At 34.8% G+C, this 23,988-nt stretch overlaps 1 protein-coding gene across 3 annotated transcripts in view; it reads left to right on the top strand.

The window, feature by feature from the left end:
• The window catches only part of Fktn (fukutin), a 71,722-nt gene extending 55,712 nt beyond the window's left edge, over positions 1 to 16,010 (top strand). For all 3 annotated transcript variants that reach the window (XM_076845725.2, XM_076845726.2, XM_076845724.2), the window contains exon 11: positions 10,532 to 16,010. In XM_076845725.2, the coding sequence (XP_076701840.1) occupies positions 10,532 to 10,745 (214 nt within the window). In that variant the 3' untranslated portion in view covers positions 10,746 to 16,010. The remainder of the gene's footprint in view (positions 1 to 10,531) is intronic.
• Positions 16,011 to 23,988: the final 7,978 nt, after the last annotated feature.

Here is a 23,988-nt window from a genome sequence, read left to right as displayed (position 1 = left end):
ATAAAAATGTCCTGAGACTTTGTCCTCTGGCACTGAAGACAAATTTTATGTAAAGTATTTTTTTAGTTGTAGATGGACACAATACCTTTATTTATTATGTGGTACTGAGGATCAAACCCAGTGCCTCACACGTGCAAGGCACGTGCTCTACCACTGAGCCACAATCCCAGCGTCATGGTCTGCTTATTGATATACATTTTTTTTCTTGTTTCTCCTGTAGCACAGTTGACTACTAGTTTGGTCCCTGGGGCAGAGGTCCTATAGGGATCACATAGCAGAGTTTGCTGTGCATATTCCTTACTGGACAGTAGGGTAGGTAGGATCACTCAATTTACAGTGGAAGTCAGTGGCAAAATAAAGTTCACTAGGTAGAAATTTACCATATAAAACACATACATTCTCTCTTCTATCTGAGTATATAAATACACAGATAAATATGTATATAGTAGTTTAGGACAGGCCTGAAGAATGAAATTAGTAAAGATCCTAGAGATACTGTATTTCAGCCTAGACTCTGAAAAGTATATTAGTAATTCCTGTATAACTCTTTTTACTCTTTATTGTCCATGATGGGATTGTGAAGTATTTAGTACAAAAAAATGATTTTTTAAAAAAAATACGAGGCAGCAAAGTTACTATAACTTTGGTTTTCAAGAATTGAGTTTAATTTTTACCTGACTGTTTAAGAGCAAGATTGGTATGATGACATATAATTAATGTGACAGTAATTCCTCACTTTGTCATAATCTGTTTGCTACAGACACAAAGTACTGTGAATATGTCTTAAAGATACAGCTGAGCTAAAAGAATAAGTAATGATGAAGCAGTATTTAAATATAATTTTCAAATTATAAGCAGAATAAATAATAAATTTGAAATTCATCTTAAGGAAACCAATACCAAAAAATATTTATACATGCTATGTGAAAAAATAGATTGCTCACAGAGAAGCACCAAGTATACCTTAGCAACAGTTGAGCCCAAAAGATAGCAGAGTGACATCTTCCAAAAGCCAAGGAGAAATAGCCGCCAACTTAGAATGTTATGTTTAGTTAAAACTAACATCAGGTGTGAGATAAAAATAAAGACATTTACATATATACAAAGACTTAAGAAAGTTTATGCCTCATAAACCCATTTTTTAAGAGACATATTAACAACTTGGAGATAAATGTGATACATATAAAATAGTGGTGAACCAAAAAAATGAGAAAATGTCATTAAATTTGTTAGCCATTGCATATAAAAATAATGATATTGACAACTAACTTAATATATTAAAATGAGAAAGGTCAAAAAGGAAGACTCCTGACAGTTGAGGAGAAGGTGATATGTCTTTGTTCAGGGAGTAAAGTATACTAAGTTACATGTTTAAGAAGAGGATAGATATTGCACATAAATTTGGTCTTTAATAGAAAATGTTATAGTGAAGTAAGTATGTTCAGTAGCTAGAATATAATTATCTAAAATTTCCAAATAAGCAGAGAACAGAAGGGAATATATTAATCCAAATGAAGATAGGAAAAGTAGAGGAGGAGGTCAAAGGAAAAGTATGGTAAACTGAAAACATGTAAAAATAATTATAACAACAATCAACATTGTTTTAGATACCAATATGAACACTTTACATTTATTTATTCATTCTACACTAATATCCCTCTGAAGTGTAGGTACTGTTATTATCCTCATTTTATAAATGAGAAAATTAAGGTACAAAGAAATTGGCCAATGTCACACAATTAATTACTGATCAAGCCAGAATTTGAGCCTGGGTATTCTGGCACAAGACTAGTTCAAAATAAGTACACCATATAATTTAATACAGTAAATGTAAGCAAATTAAGCTAACCTATAAAACTTCAAAGATTATTCAAATGGGAAAACAAAATTTAGCTGTATAATACTTTCTTTCTTTTTTTTTACATAGTAAAACAATTTGCTTTTATATCCTTCTTTTATTTAGTAAATAATTTTGAATTTGCTTATGAAAATGATTTCAAAAATGTTACCTCTTCCTCCTTCCTCTGATCTAGTGAAGAAAAATCTTTATAGCAAGTTGAATGCTGTAAAGGACTTTTAAAATGAATACCTTTGAAATATTTGGGTTTGCTGTATAATACTTTCAAGAGGCATACCCAATGCAAAATCACACAGGAAGTTTGCAAATTACAGGGATAGAAAAAGAGATACCCAATGGTATTAACCAAAGAAAATTAGTACTATGATATGGTTATCAGACAAGATAGAATTTAGGGGGAGAAATAAAGTATTAGAAGGTCTGTTATATAATCTTTCAAAGAAACAGTTCACCAAGATGAAATGCTATTCATGAGCTTATGATTATCAGTATGATCTTTAAATATACAAATTAAAAATCAATGAAATTTAATGAATATTTGACATGTCCATAATTGTGGTAGAAGATGTTGATAAACCTTTATTTTTAAATCTTCTGATGCAAGTAAAGAAGAAAAATGATGATGATACAAAGTTGATAGCCTTGCTCTATTTGATGCCTAAAAATTTTCACTGAACAATGGTGAATATAGTTTCTTGTCAACTATAAATAGAATTTTAAAAAGTTTATCATTTACTATATCACAGACATTTTAATAAATATTGAAGAATTAATAAAACTCTTCCTCTGTGTGTATGTGTGTGTATATAATTTTTCCAAATGAATGAATTAAAGGATGAAAAACTGTGGTTATTTCAATAGATGGCATTCTGATACCACAGTGGAATTAAATTAACAGTCTTTTTATTGGTTCATGATAGTTACGCATAACATTAGGATTCATTTTGACTTAATTATAAATGTATACTTTCCCTTCCTTTACTCTACTGATCTGTTTGTTTACATGTGTCTTATGGATATACATAATGGTGAGATTAACTATAGTATATTCATATATGTACACTGAAAAAGTAGGTCAGATTCATTCCACTGTTTTTCCCTTATCCTATTCCACCTCCCTTCCCCCCAAGCCTTTTCTTCTACTCACCTGATCTTTCTTTTATTTTGATGGAATCCCCCTCATTTCTTTTCTCTCTCTCCCCCACCCCAATTTTAGACCAGCTTTTACATATCAGAGAAAACATTTAACTTTGACTTTCTGAGTCTGGCTTATTTCACTTAACATTATAGTGTCCAGTTCCAACCATTTACCAGCAAATAACATAATTTCATTCTTTTTCGTGGCTGAGTAGTGCTCTATTATGTATATATACCATATTTTCTTTATCCATTCATCTGTTGAAGGGCACCTAGGTTCCATAGTCTGGCTACTGTGAATTGTGCTGTTATAAACATTGATGTGATATCAGACATGGTGACGCATGCCTGTAATCCTAGTGGCTCAGGAGGCTGAGGCAGTAGGATTGTGAGTTCAAAGCTAGCCTCAGCAACTTAGCGAAGCCCAAGGAAACTAGGTGAGACCCTGTCTCTAAATAAAATATAAAAAGAGATAGGGATGTGGCTCAGTGATTAAGTGTCCCTGTTCAATCCCTGGTACCAAAAAAAAAAAAAAAAAAAATTGATGTGACTGTATCCCTGTAGCATGCTGATTTTAGATCTTTTGACTATATGCTGAGGAATGGAATAGCTAGGTCATATGGTGGTTCCATTCCTAGTTTTTTTTTTTTAATTAGTTATACATAACAGTAGAATGCACTTTGATACATCATATATAATGGAGTATAATTTCTCAGACATAATGTAGAATTCCACTCATCGTATACTTATGTATGTACATAGGATAATAATGTCTTGATTCATTCTACTATCCTTCCTACCCGCATGTCCCCTCCCCTCCCTTCACTCCCCTCTAACTAATCTAAAGTAATTGTATTCTTCCCTAGCCCCCCTTCCAACCATTCCTAGTTTTTTGAGGAATCTCCATACTGCCTTTCAGAGTGGTTATACTAATTTGCAATCCCACCAATAATGTATGAGTGTGCATTTTTCCACATATCCTTGCCAATACCTATTATTATTTGTATTCTTGATGATTGCCATTCTGACTGGAGAGGAAATCTTAATGTAGTTTTGATTTGCATTTCTCTAATTGCTAGAGATGTTGAACATTTTCTCATATACTTATTCTCCATTTGTATTTCCTCTTTTGAGAAGTGTCTGTTTAGTTCTTGTGCCCATTTGTTAATTGGTTTACTTGGGATTTTTTAGTGTTAAGATTTTTTAATTCATTATATATTCTGAATCTTTATGCCCTATCTGAGGAGCAGGTGGCAAAGATCTTCTCCCATTCTCCAGGCTCTCTCTTCAAGCTCCTTTGCTGTGTAGAAGCTTTTTAGTTTGTGGCATCCCACCTATTGATTTTTAGTTTTATTTCTTGCACTTTAGGGATCTTGTTAAAGAAGTTGGTTCCTGTGCCAATATGATGGATTGTTAAGCATATATTTTCTTCTAGTCGTGTTATAGAGTTTCTAGTCTAATTTCTAAGTCTCTAATCCACTTACTTGACTTTTGTGCTCCGTGAGAGATAGCGGGTCCAACTTCATTCTTCTGTATATGAATATCCAGTTTTCCTGGCAACATTTGATAAAGAGACTCTTTTCTCCAACATGTGTTTTTGGCACCTTTGTCTAGTATCAGATAACGGAATTCATGTTGGTTTGTCTCTGTATCTTCTATTTCACTGGTCTGTCTGTTTGGTGTCAATACTATGCTGTTTCTGTTACTGTAGCTTGTAGTATAATTTCAGATCTGGTATTGTGATATCTCCAGCATTACTCTTTTTGCTCAGAATTGCTTTGGCTATTTTGGGTCTCTTGTTTTTCCAAATGAATTTTAGTACTGCTTTTTTTAGTTCTGTGCAGAATGTCATTTATGTTTTGATGAGGATTGCATTGAATCTATATAATACTTTTGGTAGTATGGCCATTTTGACAATACTAATTCTGCCTATCTAAGAACTTGGGAGTCTTTCCATCTTCTAAAGCCTTCAATTTTTTTCTTTAGTGTTCTATAGTTTTCAATGTAGAGATCCCTCATTAAATTAATGAGAATAGTTTTCCTAATTTCTTTTTCAGCAGATTCATTATTAGAGTATAGGAAAGCAGTTGCTTTATGTATGTTTATCTTGTGTTCTTCTACTTTATTAAATGTGTTTCAGCTCTAGAACCTTCTGGTGGAGTTTTTGGGTCTAATAGAGGATCATGTCAACATCATCAGCAAATGGATAATTTTTAAGCTCTTTTTTTCCTATTTGTATTTCTTTTTAATTTATTTTTTTATTGATATATGACAGTGGAATGCATTTCAATTCTTATTACACTCATAGAGCACAGTTTTTCATATTTCTGGTTGTATACACAGTATATTCACACCAATTTGTGTCTTTATACCTGTACTTTGGATAATAATGATCATCTCATTCCACCATCATTAATAACCCCATACTCTCTCCCTTCCCCTCCAATCCCTCTGCCCTATCTAGAGTTCTTCTATTCTTCCCATGCTCCTGCTCCCTATCCCACTATGAATCAGCCTCCTTATATCAAAGAAAACATTTGACATTTGGTTTTTGGGGATTGGCTAATTTCACTTAACATTTTATACTCCAACTCCATCCATTTACTTGCTAATGCCATGGTTTTATTCTCTTTTATTGCTGAGTACTATTCCATTGTGTATAACACATTTTCTTTATCCATTCATCTACTGAAGGGCACCTAGGTTGGTTCCACAGTTTAGCTGTTGTGAATTGTGCTGCTATAAACATTGATGTGGCTGTGTCCCTGTAGTATGCTGTTTTTAAGTTTTTTAGGTATAGACCAAGGAGAGGGATAGCTGGGCCAAATGGTGGTTCCATTCCCAATTTTCAAAGAAATCTCCATACTGCTTTCCATATTGGCTGCACCAATTTGCAGTCTTACCAGCAGTGTATGAGTGTACCTTTTTCCCCCACATCCTCACCAACACTTATTGTTGTTTGTATGCATAATAGCTGCCATTCTGACTGGAGAGAGATGAAATCTTAGAGTGGTTTTGATATGCATTTCTCTGATTGCTAGTAATGATGAACATTTTTTCATGTATTTGTTGATTGATTGTATATCATCATCTGAAAAGTGTTCGGGTCCTTGGCCCATTTATTGAGTTATTTGTTTTATTGGTGTTTGTTTAGCTTTTTGAGTTCTTTATAAACCCTAGAGATTAGTGCTGTATCTGATGTATGAGGGGTAAAGATTTGCTCCCAAGATACTGTAGGCTCTTTATTTGCCTCACAGATTGTTTTTTTTTTTTTTTTTTTGTGGAGAAAAAACTTTTTAGTTTGAGTCCATCCCATTTATTGATTCTTGATTTTAATTCTTGCACCACAGGAGTCTTATTAAGGAAGTTGGGGGCTAATCCCACATGATAGAGATTAGGGCCTACTTTTTCTTCTATTAGACACATGGCTCTGGTTTTATTCCTAAGTTCTTTCCTATTTGTATTTCTTTAATTTCCTTCTCTTGCCTGATTGGCTGAAGTTTCAAGGAGTATGTTGAATATGAGTGGTGAGAGTAGGCATCCTTCTCTTGATCCTGTTTTTAGAGGAAATACTTTTAAGTTTTTCCTCTGTTCAGCAACCAATAATTCCAAATGCTGATTCTTAAAATTTCAATTTTAAAACTAATAAAATAAATGGCATCTAGCAAGACTAAGAAGAAAAGAGAAAAAGTAAAGACAATATGCAGTGTTCAAACCCATGATGTCTTACTCTTTGTGTCTTTAACTATGTTATGCCGACTCTCAGAAAATACCATGGATGACTTTAGGACAGTAAATGCGACAGTTAGGCAAAAATGTGAAAAAGAATAATTTTCTAGAAAAATATTAACCAAAATAAAATCAAGAAAATTCACAAAGCCTATATTCATTCTGGAAACTGAAATAGTGATCAAAAATCCTTCTTTCCCCTTCTTTTCCCTACTAAGACACTTATGCCTAGAAAGTGTACAGAAAAGTCTTACCATACCATATAAAATAGGTTACCCCAATATTATAACCTATTTTAGAAAATAAAAAAAGAGATATCTAGGCAATTTATTTTATGAGACTATGAAATATGGACATGGGTAATCTAGAAAATTTTAAGGGAAATTATAGTCCCAGAGAACACAGATGAAAATATCCTAAGTGAATGAAAAATTTTTTCCAGTGTATATTAGTATAATTTCCATATTAAAGTATTAGAAGGGGACTGGGGCTGTGGCTCAGCGGTAGAGCTCCCGCCTTGCACATGCAAGGCCCTGGGTTCGATCCTCGGCACCACATAAAAATAAATAAATAAATAAATCGAGTTTAAAAATAAATAAATAAAGTATTAGAAGATTAAAGGGAGAAAAAACTGCATGGCTGTTTAATAGATGATACTTAAAACTACTGATAAGGTTTTGTAATTAAAAATAAAAGGCCTTTTAAACAAAATAGAATTTTTTTCAACTAATAAAGAAAATATAACAAAAACCTAGAGTGAACAATCATATTTAAATATAAACTTTAGAAGCCTTCCCACTAATATCAGAATGTCTGCTAACCCAGTTTGTATTAAACAGTTTGCTAGAGAAGTTGGGCACTGGAATAACACAAGGAAAAGAAATTAGGAGTTAGAAGAGATAAGATCTATAATGAGAATAACCCATCTGTGTTTTGCAGGAAATTCCTATGAAATTATGGCCTACTCTTCCAACTCAAGAGTTGAATGCAAACTTAATATTTAAAAAGGTCAGGTTCAATTGTAGTCAATGGTGTCTCTATCTCATTTAGGTTCGATAACTAGTAATAATAAACAGTGGTCTTCTAGAATGCTGGAAGAACTTCCTTTTCATCTAGCAATTATATTCATGTATTATAAAATTAAACCAATTAAGTTACTTTCATCATCAACAAGTAGCTATGGATTTTAAGAGTTTCTTTTAAGAAAAAATATATTCTATACCAACTGACTCTTAGTTCTAATTACTTTTTTTTTTAAGAATATCAATGGTTGTGGATGGACACAATATCTTTATTCATTTATTTATTTTTATGTAGTGCTGAGGATCGAACAAGTGCTCTACCATTGAACTATAGCCCCATCCCTCAATGGTCATTCTTTTTTTCTAGAGAGAGAGAGAATTTTAATATCCATTTTTCAGTTTTCGGTGGACACAACATCTTTGTATGTGGTGCTGAGGATCGAACCCGGGCCGCATGCATGCCAGGCAAGCACACCACCGCCTGAGCCACATCCCCAGCCCCTCTAATTACTTTTTAGTCAAAAATCAAGCAAAGTAAACATGGTATGAAAAAAAAAATAGATGGAGGAATCTTGTGTGTGTGTGATAGTAAGATCCCTTAAACTTATTTTCTGATTTAGGGTTGCTATAGTCTAAATTTAAATCACATTTTGGATCCTGTCCAAGGGCTTTGAAGTACAAACTCATCAGCCAAACTTAAAAGCTTTAAAGCCCAAGGTAATGTTGCAGACCCATGGTGTACTTTAGTCATAGGCATTATTTACTGGTAACCTGACAGGTTGGGTGGCATGTACTCTTCTGTGCCACTCACCCACCTTCCTCTCAACAATCCTATTTTATGATGAGTGTTCCCATTTTATGGTTTGTTTATCTTTACTCTTCTCTTAGGAAACTAGATGGGGTTTTTATTTGTTTGTTTCTGAATGGATTGAAAAATAATTGGGGAAAAGAAGCCACAGAAAGTTTAGAGATATTTCTGTTTGGGAATAAAAATTCACATTCTAGTTAAATTGTCTTTGTGTTATTTTTACGTTGTTTATATATTTAAATGGTTTGGGTTTTCTCACAAATCCTTCATTGTCCAAAACATGGCTTTCATAAAATCTTTAGCATTCTCTTCTATCCTGTCTATTCTAATTCTGTTATTTTTCTCTTCCAACTCTTTGATGAGAGACTGTAGAGGCTAATACTTTGAAGAGTGTTCTGGACTAACTTACTAGACAGGCCATGATCTCGCCTGAACTCAATTTCAGTGTGACAACTTGATAGGAAAGGACAGGTGGCTATTCTGCTGGCCAGCATTTGATTGGGGAGGGTGGAAGTTAAAGATGGGTGGATATGTCTGATGACAAAATAAGCAATTCCTTGAATAGGAGTATGCAGAATAAAATAGGGATAAGCAGCTGGTGGGTCTAAGCTATATCTTGTTTCTTTCTCAGCTATGAGATTTGCTGTGGCTATCTTTTCACAGGAGCCAGCTGGGACAGCCCTTTAACTGCCACAACCCATTGGTTTTTGTAGAAGGCACTTGTTGCTATCTTTTGAGTTTGTTCGGTCTCATTTTTATGTATGGCTTTATGTTTCTTTGGTGGTAAAACACGATATTCAAAGGCAGAATATATAAGAAATGACCTTTTCTTGGAGAACATCTCAGGTCCTATTTCCACAATGTTATTTAATCTAAACTCTAATATATTATTTTTAATTAATTTTATGGTACTAAGGAATTGAACCCAAGAGGCTCTTTACCACTAAACTTCTATTTTGAGACAGGGTCTAACTAAGTTGCCCAGACTGACTGAATTTGCAATCCTGCCTCACCCTACTCAGTAACTGAGATTATAGGCATATATCACCATGCCTGGCTAATCCTCTAAAGTTTTAAATTTCTGTGATATCTTCTGTTGCCACTTCAGGTTTCATTACTGAAAGTTCATTCTATGTTGTGAAGAGAAGCAGCATTTCTCAGGAAAAAAACAACACCGAATATAGGGAGATATATGTGTACGTGTACACACACACACACACACACACACACACACCTTACTTCAAGCAGACCTGCTAGTTTTAGCTTTCCTATGCAATACATTGGAGTTAAACTACTTGATCCAAAATGCCTTTAAGAAACGTGTCCTGGTTTAATTACTGAAACTTACCTTCTAATTGTTGTAGTTCTACAATAGATATAGTTAAATTCATTATAACTAACATTCCTTAGGCTAGTTTAAAGATATTTTTTAGCATTTGAGGGAAAAGTAAGAAAGACAAACTATAGGTAGGATCATGAAGATATGGAACCACAGGAAAAACCTGGGAATGCAACTTGGAGTCATGTTTATTCTATATCCTTAGTAAATTGAGGTTGTACAAGAAAACAATTTTTCTTTATCTTTTGGTAACTTTGCTTTGACACCTCTTTCCCTAGTAATCCCACAGAAATTCTAGGACTTTCATTTGTATAACTTGGATACATTCCCATCTCTGAACTGATTATTATAAATTACTGTTAGATTTTTCTTACCCATCTCTGAATCTTAGGGGAGGGGTTAGCTGTTACTCATATGAATTGGAAATAAGGGAGGAAAATTGGGGTGGTGTTAGCATTTGAAGAGAAAGGAATGTTGGACAATTAAAAGTATCCAATGTCCACTTTCTCTGTTCCCAAAGCTGCTTAGTTGGAAAGGGCTGTCCTTCAACCAAGAATGCACTAGTAACTGGGTTCTCCTGCTAGACCTTCCACTGTGGGAGCCTAACCCCTCCCCACAATGCCTCTGTTCTACCACAGATACCTGTTTCCCAAGTTTACACTGTGCTGGACTGAATTTGTAGACATGAAGGTCAATGTGCCCTGTGAAACCATCGAATACATTGAAGCCAACTATGGTAAGACCTGGAAGATTCCTATAAAGATATGGGACTGGAAGAACTCTCCCCCCAATGTGCAGTCCAATGGAATCTGGCCTATTTCTGAGTGGGATGAGGTCATCCAGTTGTACTGAAATAATAAGTTGAAATGGGAGAAGAAGCTTTCTCTTGAAAAAAAAGTTGGTAACTGTTTAAAAGACTACATGTCTACTTGTCAAACATAAGCAGGATCCAAAGGAAAAACATGACAAGTTTTAAGACTGAAAGAATCCTAACTCTTGAGCCATCTGATTTAATTATCTCATTCAGCATTCACTTAGTTTCTGTGTGTCAGATAAAATACTAGGTTACAGTGGAGAAGCAGAGACAAATGATCAAATGCCTGCATTGTTCCTGTCCCTTTGGTAAGCACCCCAGTTTTCCTTTGATGGAAATTTTCCACCTTTTGAAGAGCTGAATTAGAATATAATATATCCTATAATTTTTTTTAAATGTTAAGCAATTCTTGGACTGGAAGATGAGCTTATCAGGCAAAGCTAATGAATGGTATATTCATGAAAAAGAACAATGTATTCCTGTTCTTAGTGTTGAAGCTTGTGTAATAGTGCTACCTTTAAGAATGTGGCATCTGAGTTAATTTTCAAGTGATCAGACTTTAGGTAGCATCAGGAAAAGATTGTTGCAGACTCATTTGACAAGCCATATGATGCAAATTGATTTAGAGCATAGAGTATTATTCTATAAGGGAAGGTGGGAGCTCATTTTGAGTTTTGTCAAGATAAGTAAATTTCATATATTTACTATTTTCATATTTGAAGTGAGAAGAAAGCTGATGCTTTTGTGATACTTAAATGATGTATTCTCATTGAGTGATAAAGGGAAATGCAGGTACAGTGAGCCTCAGGAAAAGAAGCTAAGTCTCATATCTTATCTGTGCTACTTAAAACTATCTTCTAGGCTGACATGGTAGACTTTTTACTGTAACAAGAATAACAAGTCTTAATTTGAAAAACAACATGAAGATTTTCTTTGATGGATGGTAACCAACATTCTATCTCTCCTAGGATGCATTCTCAATGTAAAATCATTGGGGCTTTTCATAAATAAACAGGTTTTCAGGGATCTTTATAGATTACCAGCAGTACCCAAATGACAGGTTATCGTAATCATCTTTCTCTTTGTTAGAAAATCAACTCATAGACTATAAACCAAGTTTTAAATATCCAACTCTAATTTCATTTTTCACATCCCAAAACAATATAAGAGATAATAATTGTGTTCTTGGGTAAAATCCACTCTACTTAGAGTGCTGTTTCCTTGTGCTTGGCATCTGGAACTCCATATTCTTCACATTCCTGCCTAAATTGGGGTTTCCAAATGTTTGCCAGGAAATCCTTCCCAACAAGTTCATGTTGTTTCTCTTGTATCTGTCTCAGGAGTATGAGATCTGGAAATGTGAAAAAACAAGATATCTTAGTCCATTTGGTAAATATTCCATATTCTTCCTTACATAGATCAAGGCTGCTGAGATACCTTGTCTTCCTTCTGGTTTTACAGACAGCTTTAGCTCTTGGGTTCCATTCTAATTTGGAGAAATTAAAGCCTTTCCCCAGAATATGAAGAGAGCTAAACTTACCTCTGATACTGATTCAGCCTTACTTCAGCCTGTGCTTCTTAACATTTGAACTTGGCTGAGTGTTCAGAGACCCTGAGTTAAGTGTATCCCTCATCAATATCTCATCAGATCACTTTTCTTTCCTTACTTAAGTATTCCAGCAGTCATTTTCCTAATCTGATCATTTTCAGTTCCAGTTTGCCTGGTTTACCCTAAGAAGACCTCTCATATTAACTTATTGGTATTTAGACACTGTGAATGTTTCCAGAACGATCCTGAGAAGCAAGAACAGTCAACTGAGTTGCAAGTTGACAATCAGTCCACTGAGAAAGCCTTTCAGTCCTTCTCTAAGCTTGAGCATTTATCCTTATCCTCCTTGTACTCCAACAACTGATTCCTGGCCCCTGGAATAAAATAGTAAGTTCCCCAAATTGAGTATTCCTAAGAATAGCTGAGCAGTGAGAATGCAAGTTTCCCTGATTCCCTAGCTACAAACCCTGAAAAGTGAACACTAGGTAATAAAATACATGCCAGCATCCTCCCAAATAACTTCACATTTAAGTGAAAATCATCCTGCTCTTGAATCTTTAAAGCCAAAAGGAGCTTTAGTGCAATATTCATTGTAACTCTCTTATTTTATAACTAGTAAATAAGAAATATTCTGAGCAAGAAACAGCTGAAGCTAAAACACAAGAGTGCCATGACATCTAGTCCAGTGTTTCTTTCATTACTTACATCCCCGAACAACATCTTTGACCCTCTCAAAATGCTTGACAGAGGAGTTACCCAGTGTTCAATGATATAGTTTCAGGGTTTTTTTGCCATTCCCCACTTAATATCTTTTTGCTTGGGTTGAAACCCCAAGGTGACAAAGAGGTTAGGGAAGGAATGTTTCTCTGTTGTCCAGAATTTTTAGGCTACCTTCTTTATCTGAAAAAAAAATCTTGTCTCCCAAAAATAAAATTGTTCATACCTGGAAATACCAGCCTTTGGTACCTGATTTCTCCAGAGCTCAAGATGTATTCCATTGATGCTTTACCCCCTTGTATTTCCCCAGAGAACCATCAGCACCAATTTGCTAAGTGCCCCTCTTTTAAGAGTCCCTCCCCTTCATGAAGCAGCCTTTCATGTGGATCTTTCTGCTCAAGCCCTTTTCTTCCTGAAAGATCTTTACCCTTCAAAGAGAAAAATAGTTAGATGTAAACAGAGTACATTGCAATTTTCAGGACTTTTTTTTTTTTTTTTTTTTCCTGCTTGGCTGGAAAGGAAATTGGAGTATCTAGTTTCTTTCTGCTTTTGGTTATTTATAGTGATAATTTTTTATGAATGCAAGTAGTTAACAATAGACTGTGCTCATTTCTTTTTAAATTTGTGACTCCAAATCATTATTTCTATTCTTACACAACAACAAAGCCTCAAATGCACATAGGATAGGCCGAAAACTGCATATCTCAGCAGGGGTTTATAGATTGGATACCAAAGTTGAATCTGAAAGACACACTTGGAATAAGTTCTCAGCTCCAATCTAAAATGTCATCTAATATCACAAGCCTAAGGCTACAAATTTTTCTAAGTTTCCCTTTCTAGAAAATAAACAGCTTCTTCATCCTAAATGTTGTAAATCCCTAGGGGAAATCTTATCTCAAAAACGTAGTTATGCATTCCCTCCTTCTAACACATATTCATAGTTGTAGCTGCTTAAAGGCATGGAAAAACTCCAGTTACTGACTGAAAGAATTTCGTCTAAAGAAATGACATAGGAAAGACAGTAGAATGAATTGGACCTAACTTTCCTATGTTCATATGTGAATACACAACCAGTGAAACTCCACACAGTGTACAACCACAAGAATGGGATACTAATTAGAATAAGTTATGTTCCATGTATGCATGCTAGGTCAAAATACACTGTACTGCCATGTATATCTAAAAAGAACAAATTTAAAAAAAAGGAAAACAAGGCTGGGGTTGTGGCTTAGTGGTAGAGATTTTGCCTAGCACAGGTGAGGCACTAGATTTGATCCTTAGCACCACATAAAAACAATAAATACAGTAAAGGTTAAATTCTTTAAAAAGAGAAAGAGAACATACCAATTATCACATCAAAAAAAAAAAAAAGTCACAGTGACTTTCTTTACTTTCCTCCTCTTCCTCTATTGTTAAAACCTGGGCTGGCTGAGTCACCTCTAACATCTCTATTATGGAAGGTAACATGTTAGTATAAAAAAGACCACAAGTGGGCTGGGTCTGGGGCTCAGTGGAAGCACACTTGCCCAGCACGTGTGAGGCACTGGGTTCGATTCTCAGCACTGAATAAATATAAATAAAATAAAGGTCTGTCAAAAACTAAAAAAAAATTTAAAAAAAAAAAAAAGGTCTCAAGCTTTTGAGCACTGTAGGAGTTTGAATCCCATTTTATTATGTGGGATTTATAGTGTGGAGATGGGGGGCTCTCAGCCTCTGTTTACATGAGTCAATTGGGGGAAATGATGCCTAATTCTAAGGAATTTTAGAAAGAGTCAATGAAATGTGTAAACCTAGGATTAAGTAAATATTCAAGAAATGTGCCACTTCCTAGTTCCATGTTGTTTTTTGTAATTATTCAAATGGAATTACAGAAATTGTAGGTCAGGATAAAGTGCCAAGTGATTTGCTTAAGAAAAAAATTATTTTATCCACTCATTGCATGTCAAATTGTATAGTTTTATGAAATTCAAAGACATTACCACATTGACTCTTTTCTAAATAGAACTTGTATTATCATTTTGTTGATCAAGCTGTTGTTTCTTAATACTATCTCTTATGAAATTAGTTTCTTGATCCCAAGTAGTTCTTTGATTTAGTGTCTGCTCTGACCTGAACTCATTTTTCAATATTCTAGCTTTACCCAGAGGATTTTGGAAAATGAAAGAATTTGGAATACTTAGTTTTATTTAATTATCTATGTTGTGATATAGGTGTAACTCAGTGACAGAACACTTGGCTAGAGCGTGTATGCAGCTTTAGGTTCAATTCCCAGAACCACCAGAGGTGGGGAGATAATCTATGCCTTTTTATTGTCAGAGAATTGAAAATACTCGTGTCCACTGTCCCAAAATTTGTTTCTATCTCAACTAGACAAGAATCAGCAAGATATAAGATATCATTTTAAGCTACTCACCGTCAGACTGGAATCTTAATTATAATTTATAAGTGAAGCAGATCAATTCATTTGTGATACCTTTGTACAAAAATCAAAAAGGCAAGTACAAATTTTCTAATGAGAAATCTGTTTCTGAACTTTCAGATATAGCCTAGAATTCCCACCACTCCCATAACTCCTGAACCCATTGAGTGTAGGTAAAAAAAAAGCCTTTAGCCCACCAAGCTTCCATATACTCATAAGCATCTCCCACAAAAGTGTTGAAAAGGGGCTATAAAGAAAACTAGAACTATAGTATTTTGTTGTATAAAATAAGGTACTCACACGCCTTTTAAAAAATTAAAGATCTTACATCTTTCTAATGATTTATTCTGAGCATGGAGATACTTCACGTGTTTGTTATTTGAAAATCATGTAGCTCTTTGTGTGTTCCTTCCAATTCATAACTATAAAACATGTATAGGAATTTTTAAACATGAGTAGATTTCAGGGTATGCTTACCTGTTTACTATTTGGTTTTATCTTCAGGTATAGATACTTTGTGGTACTACTGAAAATACCTTTAATAATATTATTTTGACCAAAATTTGTAATATATAATTTACTTTGAAGTGATGAATAAATTTTTTTCTAATCTCTTGAGATATCTTGTATTTATTTTCAAAATTTTAAGTAAGAATAACAACCACTAGCTTTTCATAAATAATCTGGTAAAATAGTTATTTTGCCATCAATACAGTATTTCTAAAAATTAAGTCCAGGAACTTCAGAGGTCTGCACACATGTACTTGGGAATTTTTTGTTTGTTTGTTTTGTTTTTTAAAACATATTTTTAATTAAGAAATATTTTTGTGTTTTTGTTTTTTTTATTTTATTTTTTTAAATACACAACAACAGTGGAATGTATTACAATCCTTATTATACATATAGAGCACAATTTTTCATATCTCTGTATATAAAATATGTTCATGTCAATTTATGCCATTATACATGTACTCTTTTTTTGCATTATAATTCTTAATACACATATATACCACAATTTTTTCATATCTCTGTTTGTATATAAGGTATGTTGGCATGAAATTCAAGTCTTCATATATGTATTTTGTATAAAGATGTACTTGGAAATTTAAGTTTTCAGGGCTACAGTATGCCCTCCAAAGAACACCAGGAAGACACCTATAATCACACAAAGGTTTATTAGCTCTTGGTAGCAAAAGAAAATGCCTACCATGAGGGACCATAATATAATATATTTCAGAAGGAAAAAACTAGAAACATCTTTTATAGAATTTGAGCCAAAGACAGATTGTGAAGAGTAACTGGTGGAATAGAAATACCACAGGGCCTGGAGTTTTTGAAGTCTTAGTTTGTGTAAATTCAACAATGTCAAAAAAGGAATTATATACCAAGACCAGTGATATTTATTCCAGATACAAATTGCTATATCAACCTATAAATCAGTCAGTATAATACAGTATACCAACTAGCTAAAGAAGAAAATTATAGAATCATATAAATAGACACGGAAAAGGGGTTTAACAAGATCTAGCCTCCATTTGTGATTGAAGAAAAAAAAAAGTAAGTTAGAAAAAGGGAATGACCTCAACTCAATAAAGAACAAGCTGATAATCAAACACTTATTAACTTGATAAATAGCATCTAAAGTGAAAGATTGAATTTGTTTCCCCTAGCATTGGGGAGAAGGCAAGAATGTCTGCTCATACTAATTTTAACAATCTAATACTGTTCTAGCCACTACAATAAAGCAAGAAAAATATAAATTGGAAAGAAATGTGTCTCTTTATTTCCAGGTGATATGATTGTCTACCTAGATAATACCAAGGAATCTTTTTATTTTTTAAAAATGAGATCAAGGAGGAAACAGCCTCATGGAAGGGACAGTATCATAGCAGCTGAGAGTGAACTAAAACAACAGTTCTGCAGTGACCAATGGAGGTAGGAAGACTGGGAAACTGCCAATAGGCAACTCAGAGAGCTGCAGACCAGGTGAAAACCAAAGTAATGTTTCCAGAGTAGAAAGAGAATTAATAAAAGTAATAGATGGTGGTCATGCAGTGGCTCAGCAGAACAGGGGAAGTTCCCCTCCAAAAAGCCAAAAGAAATTTTCTTTTCTTTTTTTTTTTAAGAGAGAGTGAGAGACAGAATTTTTAAATATTTATTTATTTATTTATTTTTTAGTTTCGGCGGACACAACATCTTTGTATGTGGTGCTGAGGATCGAACCCGGGCCGCACACATGCTAGGCGAGCACGCTACCGCTTGAGCCACATCTCCAGCCCCAAAAGAAATTTTCCCAACAATGTTTAAGAAAAATCTGTCCAACAAATTTTTTTCTAAGCAGAAAATAAGCTCAGGTACAATGCCCTTCACTAATATAGGAGAAAGTCCTGGCACTTTCCAGTTGGAGAAAGCCTTAGCATTCTCCAGAGGAAATAAAGTGCCAATAGATCACAGAGGCTGTTTGAACTTCATGAATGAGAGACTAGGAATCCTTGTACATCACCTTTGTTTTCACATTTTGCTATTTTTTTTCTTTATACTTTTTGTCTTGATCTTTAAATAATTCTTTTTTGGATGCCCAAGATCTAACAGCCACATAGACTCTGCTTTTCAGTGAATCAATGGGTTCTCATGCCTTGAATCAGTCTGTAACACAGGAGAGAGACTATAACACAGACTTGGGAGAAACTCAGGATAGCCATGGCAGCTGCAGTTGCTGGTATATCAGTGTAAGAGTAGAAGAGTAAAAGGTGCTTTCATTTGGAAATGGTGGCCTAAACTCTGGGATAATGAATATGACTTCTGGGAAGGGAAACTGGGATGAGGGTCAGAAAGAAAATAGTAATCCTCCCCCATAAAAATCTATGACCAGACAGGCTGGAGTAAAGACTGTCATATTCCACAACTTTCCCCTAGCACACAGAGGCTTTCAGAATGAGAAGTGTGACATTATCCAGGTGAGACTACAGGTAGAGCAAGCAAGAAGACTAATTAGCAGTCCTTCCAGATTTAGACTTTCTCTCCCAGACACAATGACAAAACCATTTGGAGGATGAAATCTGTTTAAATAAGATAATGCTTCTCCAACAGAGGCTGTAAGGCAGGGATGAGAAGCAGATATATAAATATACAGCCTTAGAAAATACAAGGAAACAAGCCAACAAGACACCTCTAAAAACATAACCCTGGGGCTGGGGTTGTGGCTCAGTGGTAGAGTGCTTGCCTAGCACGCATGAGGCACTGGGTTCAATCCTCAGCAACACACACCACACACACACACATGAGATATTGTGTTCACCTACAACTAAAAAATAAATATATTTTTTTAAAAACCTATAACCCCCCCCAATAACTGAATGCATACATGATGATGTAGATGAAGTCCCAAAGGACTCAAAAGTTAATGGCTAAAATGATCAATGAACTAAAAGAAGATTTAAGGAACAAACTAAGAGAAAATATAGGATATGAAAGAGATTTCAATAAAGAGAGATTCTGAAAAAGAACAAATCCTGGAAATGAAATAATAAATCTAATTAAAAATTTAGTTGGAAGTCTCACCAATAGATCAGATCTCTGAGATAGAAGAATTACAGATCTTGAAGTCAAGGCATATGAACTGTAGCACTCAGTCAACAATAAAGAGGTTGGGAGAAACTCAGGATAGCTATGGCAGCTGCAGTTGCTGGTATATCAGTATGAGAAACCATGATCAAAATATATTAAGAAATCTAAGGAAATGTTAAGAAACTGAATGTAAGAATCATTGTAATTAAGAAGAGAACTGAGGGGCTAGGGATGTGGCTCAAGCGGTAGCGCGCTCGCCTGGCATGCGTGCGGCCCGGGTTCGATCCTCAGCACCACATACAAACAAAGATGTTGTGTCTGCCGAGAACTAAGATAGATAAATATTAAAAAATTCTCTCTCTCTCTCTCTTTCTCTCATCTCTCTAAAAAAAAAAAAAAAGAAGAAGAGAACTGAGGGCTGGGGATGTGGCTCGAGCGGTAGCGCGCTCATCTGGCATGCATGCGGCCCGGGTTCGATCCTCTGCACCACATACCAACAAAGATGTTGTGTCTGCCGATAACTAAATAAATAAATAAATATTTAAAAAAAAAAAAAAAGAAGAAGAGAACTGAGATACAGAATAATGGATTTATAACCTTTTCAGTGAAAGAAACAATAGCAGAAAAAAGCTCCAAGCCTTGGAATCAGATGAACATTCAAATATAGGAAGCATTTAGAACCTCAAATAGAAAAGATCAAAGATGAACCTTTTCATGACATAATTAAAATGCACAATGTACAGAACAAGGATGAATTTTAAAAAAACTTTTGAGAAAATTGTCCAGTTTCATTTAGAGGTAAACCAGTCAGGATAATTGCAGAAACTCTAAAATCTGTGAGTACTTGGAAAGATGTTTTTCAAGCCCTGGAAGAAACTGCCACCCAAGATTGCTGTATCCAGTAAAGCTGTCCTTCAGAATTGAAGAAGAAATAAAATACCTTTCAAGATAAAAATAAACTAGAACTTATGGGTATTAAGCCAGCATTACAGAAAATACTTAAAGAAATCCTATGCACAGAACTGAAAAACAAACTCCAGAGCTCATGAAAGGATGAGCCTCATTAAAAGAGTAGTTAAGCAAATAAAGATTAGGATCAAATTAAACATCAGAAATAAATCAAAATGGCAGGAAAGAAAGAAACATCTCTATAACACCAAATATAAAATGGTCTTAACTCTCCAGTTAAAAGACATATTAGACTGGCAGAATGGATTAAGAGACAATATCCAACTATATGTTGTCTACAAGAGATTCATATCACAGGCAAAGACATCCATGGCTGGCAGTGAAAGGATGGAAAATGATATTCCATGCAAATTAAGCCTGAAAGCAAGCAGGAATGGCCACTCTAATATCCAACAAAGCAGACTTCAAGCCAAAATTAATCAGGAGAAACAAAGATCTTCATACTGGTAAAGAGAACAATACAAGAAGATAGACCAATAGTATATGCCCCAAACTTCAGTGCATCTAGTTACATAAAACTAACACTACTCAAAGACTCAGATCCAAGTGCAAGTAATACTGGGTGATTTCAACACACCTCTCTCACTAATAGAAAAGTCATTAGAACAAAATCATTAAAGATTTTTCAGACCTAAAAAATTCAGTAAATCAAATGGACTTAACAGATATCTGAATATTCAGCCCAATACAATCAAATTCACTTTCTTCTCAGTTGCTCACAGAATCTTCTCCAAAAGAAATCATATTTCAGGTTACAAAGCAAGTCTTAGCAAATACAAAAAAAAAGCAAATATAATCCCATCTAATCAAATCATAATGGAATAGAATTGAATTAAACCATAATAAAAACCATATAAACATACATAAACACAGATTGATGAAAGGATCATAGAAGAAATCAGGTGAGAACATTTTAAATGCCTAAAATCAAAAGGAGTATAAAGATACAACCAACATACCAGAATCTCTGGGACACTATGAAGGCACTCCTGAGAGGAAAGCCTATGAATGCCTTTTTAAAAAAAAAATCAGAAAGATCCTGTGTTATCTTTTCACTGCTGTGACTTAAATACCCAACAAGAACAACTTAGAAGAGGAAAAATTATTTGGACTCATAGTTTTAGAGGTTTACTCCATAGTCAATGAACTCTATTGTTCTGGGCCCAAGGTGAGAAAGAATACCACGGTAAAAAACATGGCTGAGGAGCACTATTCTATTCGTGGCAGTCAAGAAGAAGAGGGGAGGGCTGGGGTTGTAGTATAGTGGTAAAGCACTTTCCTCCCACAAGTGAGACACTGGGTTCAATCCTCAGTACCACATAAAAATAAATAAAGTATTGTGAACATCTACAATAAAAATATCTTTTTTAAAAAAAAGGCACAGGGGATAAGGGAAGGGGCCATAGGGAAGATGAACCTTTTCCAGGTACGACATCAATGACCCACTATCTCCAGCCACAGTTACTACTAGTAAGTCCATTTAAACTAGGACAAGCTGATTAGCTTACAGCTATCACAATCCAATCATTTCACCTCTGAATATTCCTGCATTAACACAGGAGCTTTGGAGGGACACCTACATTCAAACAATAACAGATTGTAAATAAGCAGCCTAATGATTCATCCTCACATCCTAGAAAAACAAGAACAAACCAATTCTAAAAACAAAAGTAGGGAGGAAATAAGATCAGAGCTGAGATTAATGAAATAGAGAATAAACCAACAATACAAAGGATCAATATAGCAAAGAGCCAATTCTGAGCAAGATTGTATAAACTCTTAGCCAAATTAACCAAAATAGAAAAAAAGACTCAAATTTTAAAAACACAAAGCCAACATCATAGTGAATAGGGGAAAACTGATAGCATTTCCTCTGAAACCAGGAATAAGAAAAGGAAGCCCACTCTCATTATTTCCATTAAATATAATTTTTAAAACTTTAGCCAGAAAAATCATGCAAGAGAAGGAAATAAAAGGAATACAAATAGGAAAGAAGTCAAATCGTCACTGTTTGCAGATGATATGATTCTATAATTGGAAGACCCAAATACCATACCAGAGGACTTCTTAGCACTGATAAACAAATTTGGCAATTTGAAAAGGATATAAATTCGATACACAAGAATCAATAAATTTTCTATATACCAGTAATGAATCTGCAGAAGAAATTGGGATGAGAATTCCATGCACAATAGCCCCTCCCCCAAAATATAATATTTAGTAATGAATCTACCAAGGTGAAATACTTCTAAATGAATAGCGAAGAAAGAAATTGAAGACATTAGAAAACAGACCTCCCATGTTCTTGGCTAGGCAGTATTGATATTAAGATGGTCATATTAACAAAAAAGTAATCTAAAGATTCAATGCAATCCCCATCAAAGTATCTATGACATTCTTCCCAGAGCTACAAAATACAGTCCTAAAATTTGTATGAAATAACCAAATACCCATGATAACCAAAGCAATTCTAATAAAGAGCAGTGCTGGAGTCATCACCAAACCAGATTTCAAATTGTAGTACACGGCTGTAGTAACAAAAACAGCATGGTAATGGTATAAAATAGACTCATTGACCAATGGAATAGAATAAAGGACACAGAGACAAATACATATAGTCTCCTGGTCCTTGACAAAGGTACCCAAAACACATATATGATGGAGGAAAAACAGCCTTTTTAACAAATAGTGCTGGAAAAAGTCTATGTTCATATGTGGAAAAATGAAACTAGATCATGCTGGGAGCCACAGCCAATTAATATGATGCATGGCATTTTTGATTGAAAGGTGATGCCAGCTAGCCATTGAGATGATATGATTATGTTAAAAATTACATTCATATGGATACCGGACTCCTGCTGCGGGACTCCTGGAGAGTTCCCATTGGTTGGGAAAGTACAGTAGGAGGGAATTCCGGGGGAGGCGCTTGCGCTGGGGTTCCGGGAAAGAACCGGCGGAACGCCGCGTGGGTGGATCGGGGAATCTTCCCGGGCACGAACGTGGTATTGGCGGTTTTTTTAAAATAAAGTTTGTTCCTGTTTGAGTGGCTCGTGATCTTGTGCCCAGCCAGATTGCGGCAAGATCATGCTCTCTCACCCTGCACAAAAGTCAACTCAGAGTGGATAAAAAACCTGGACTTGGACCAGAAACTTTGCAACTATTAGAAGAAAATAAAAAGTCAACACTTACATAAAGGTACAAGTAATGACTTCCTCAATCAAACTCCTAAAACTCAGGAAATAAAACCAAGAATTAAGAAATTATATGATATCAGTTTTAAAAACTTCTGCATAGAAAACAAGAGCATTATGAGAGGACCCATGGAATAGGAGAAAATCTCTACCAGCTGCTCCTTCAATAGAGGACTAATATCCAGAATATATAAAGAACTCAACACACAAACACAATAACTGGGCAAATGAACCAAACAGACATTTCTTGAAAGTAGAAATAAAAATGGCCAATGAATATAAGAAAAATGTTCCACATCTTTAACAATCAGTGAGATGAACATGAAACCATGCTGAAATTTCATAGCACACTAGTTAGAATGGCATTCATTAAGAATACAAATAATAAATGCTGGTGAGGATGCTGGGTTAGGGGAAGGAACACTCATACGTTGTTGGAATTGTACATTAGTACAATCAGTATGGAATTTCCTCAAAAGTCTAGGAATGGAGGCACTAGAATGACCCAGCTATACTACTGCTTGATATTTATCCAAAAGAACTACAGTCAACATACTATAGTGATACATGCATACCCATGTTTATAGGTTCTCAATTTACAATAGTCAAGTTATAGAACCAGCCTAGGTGTCTGTCAAAAGATGAATGGATTAAAAAATGTGGTACTATACAATGGAGTTTTACACAGCCATAAAGAAAAACAGTTACATCATATGCAGGAAAATGCATGAACTGGAGATCATAGTGTTAAGTAAAACAAACCGGTCTCACAAAATCAAGGATCAGCTGGGTGCAGTGGTATATGCCTGTAATCCCAATGGCTCAGGAGGATGAGACAGGAAAATCTCAAGTTCAAAGCCAGGCTCAGC

Source organism: Callospermophilus lateralis, chromosome 2 (genome assembly GCF_048772815.1).
Source record: "Callospermophilus lateralis isolate mCalLat2 chromosome 2, mCalLat2.hap1, whole genome shotgun sequence".
In the NCBI taxonomy this organism is placed as follows: Eukaryota; Metazoa; Chordata; class Mammalia; order Rodentia; family Sciuridae; genus Callospermophilus; species Callospermophilus lateralis.
Note: the sequence above shows the minus strand (reverse complement) of the source record. Positions and strands in the feature narration are given on the sequence as shown.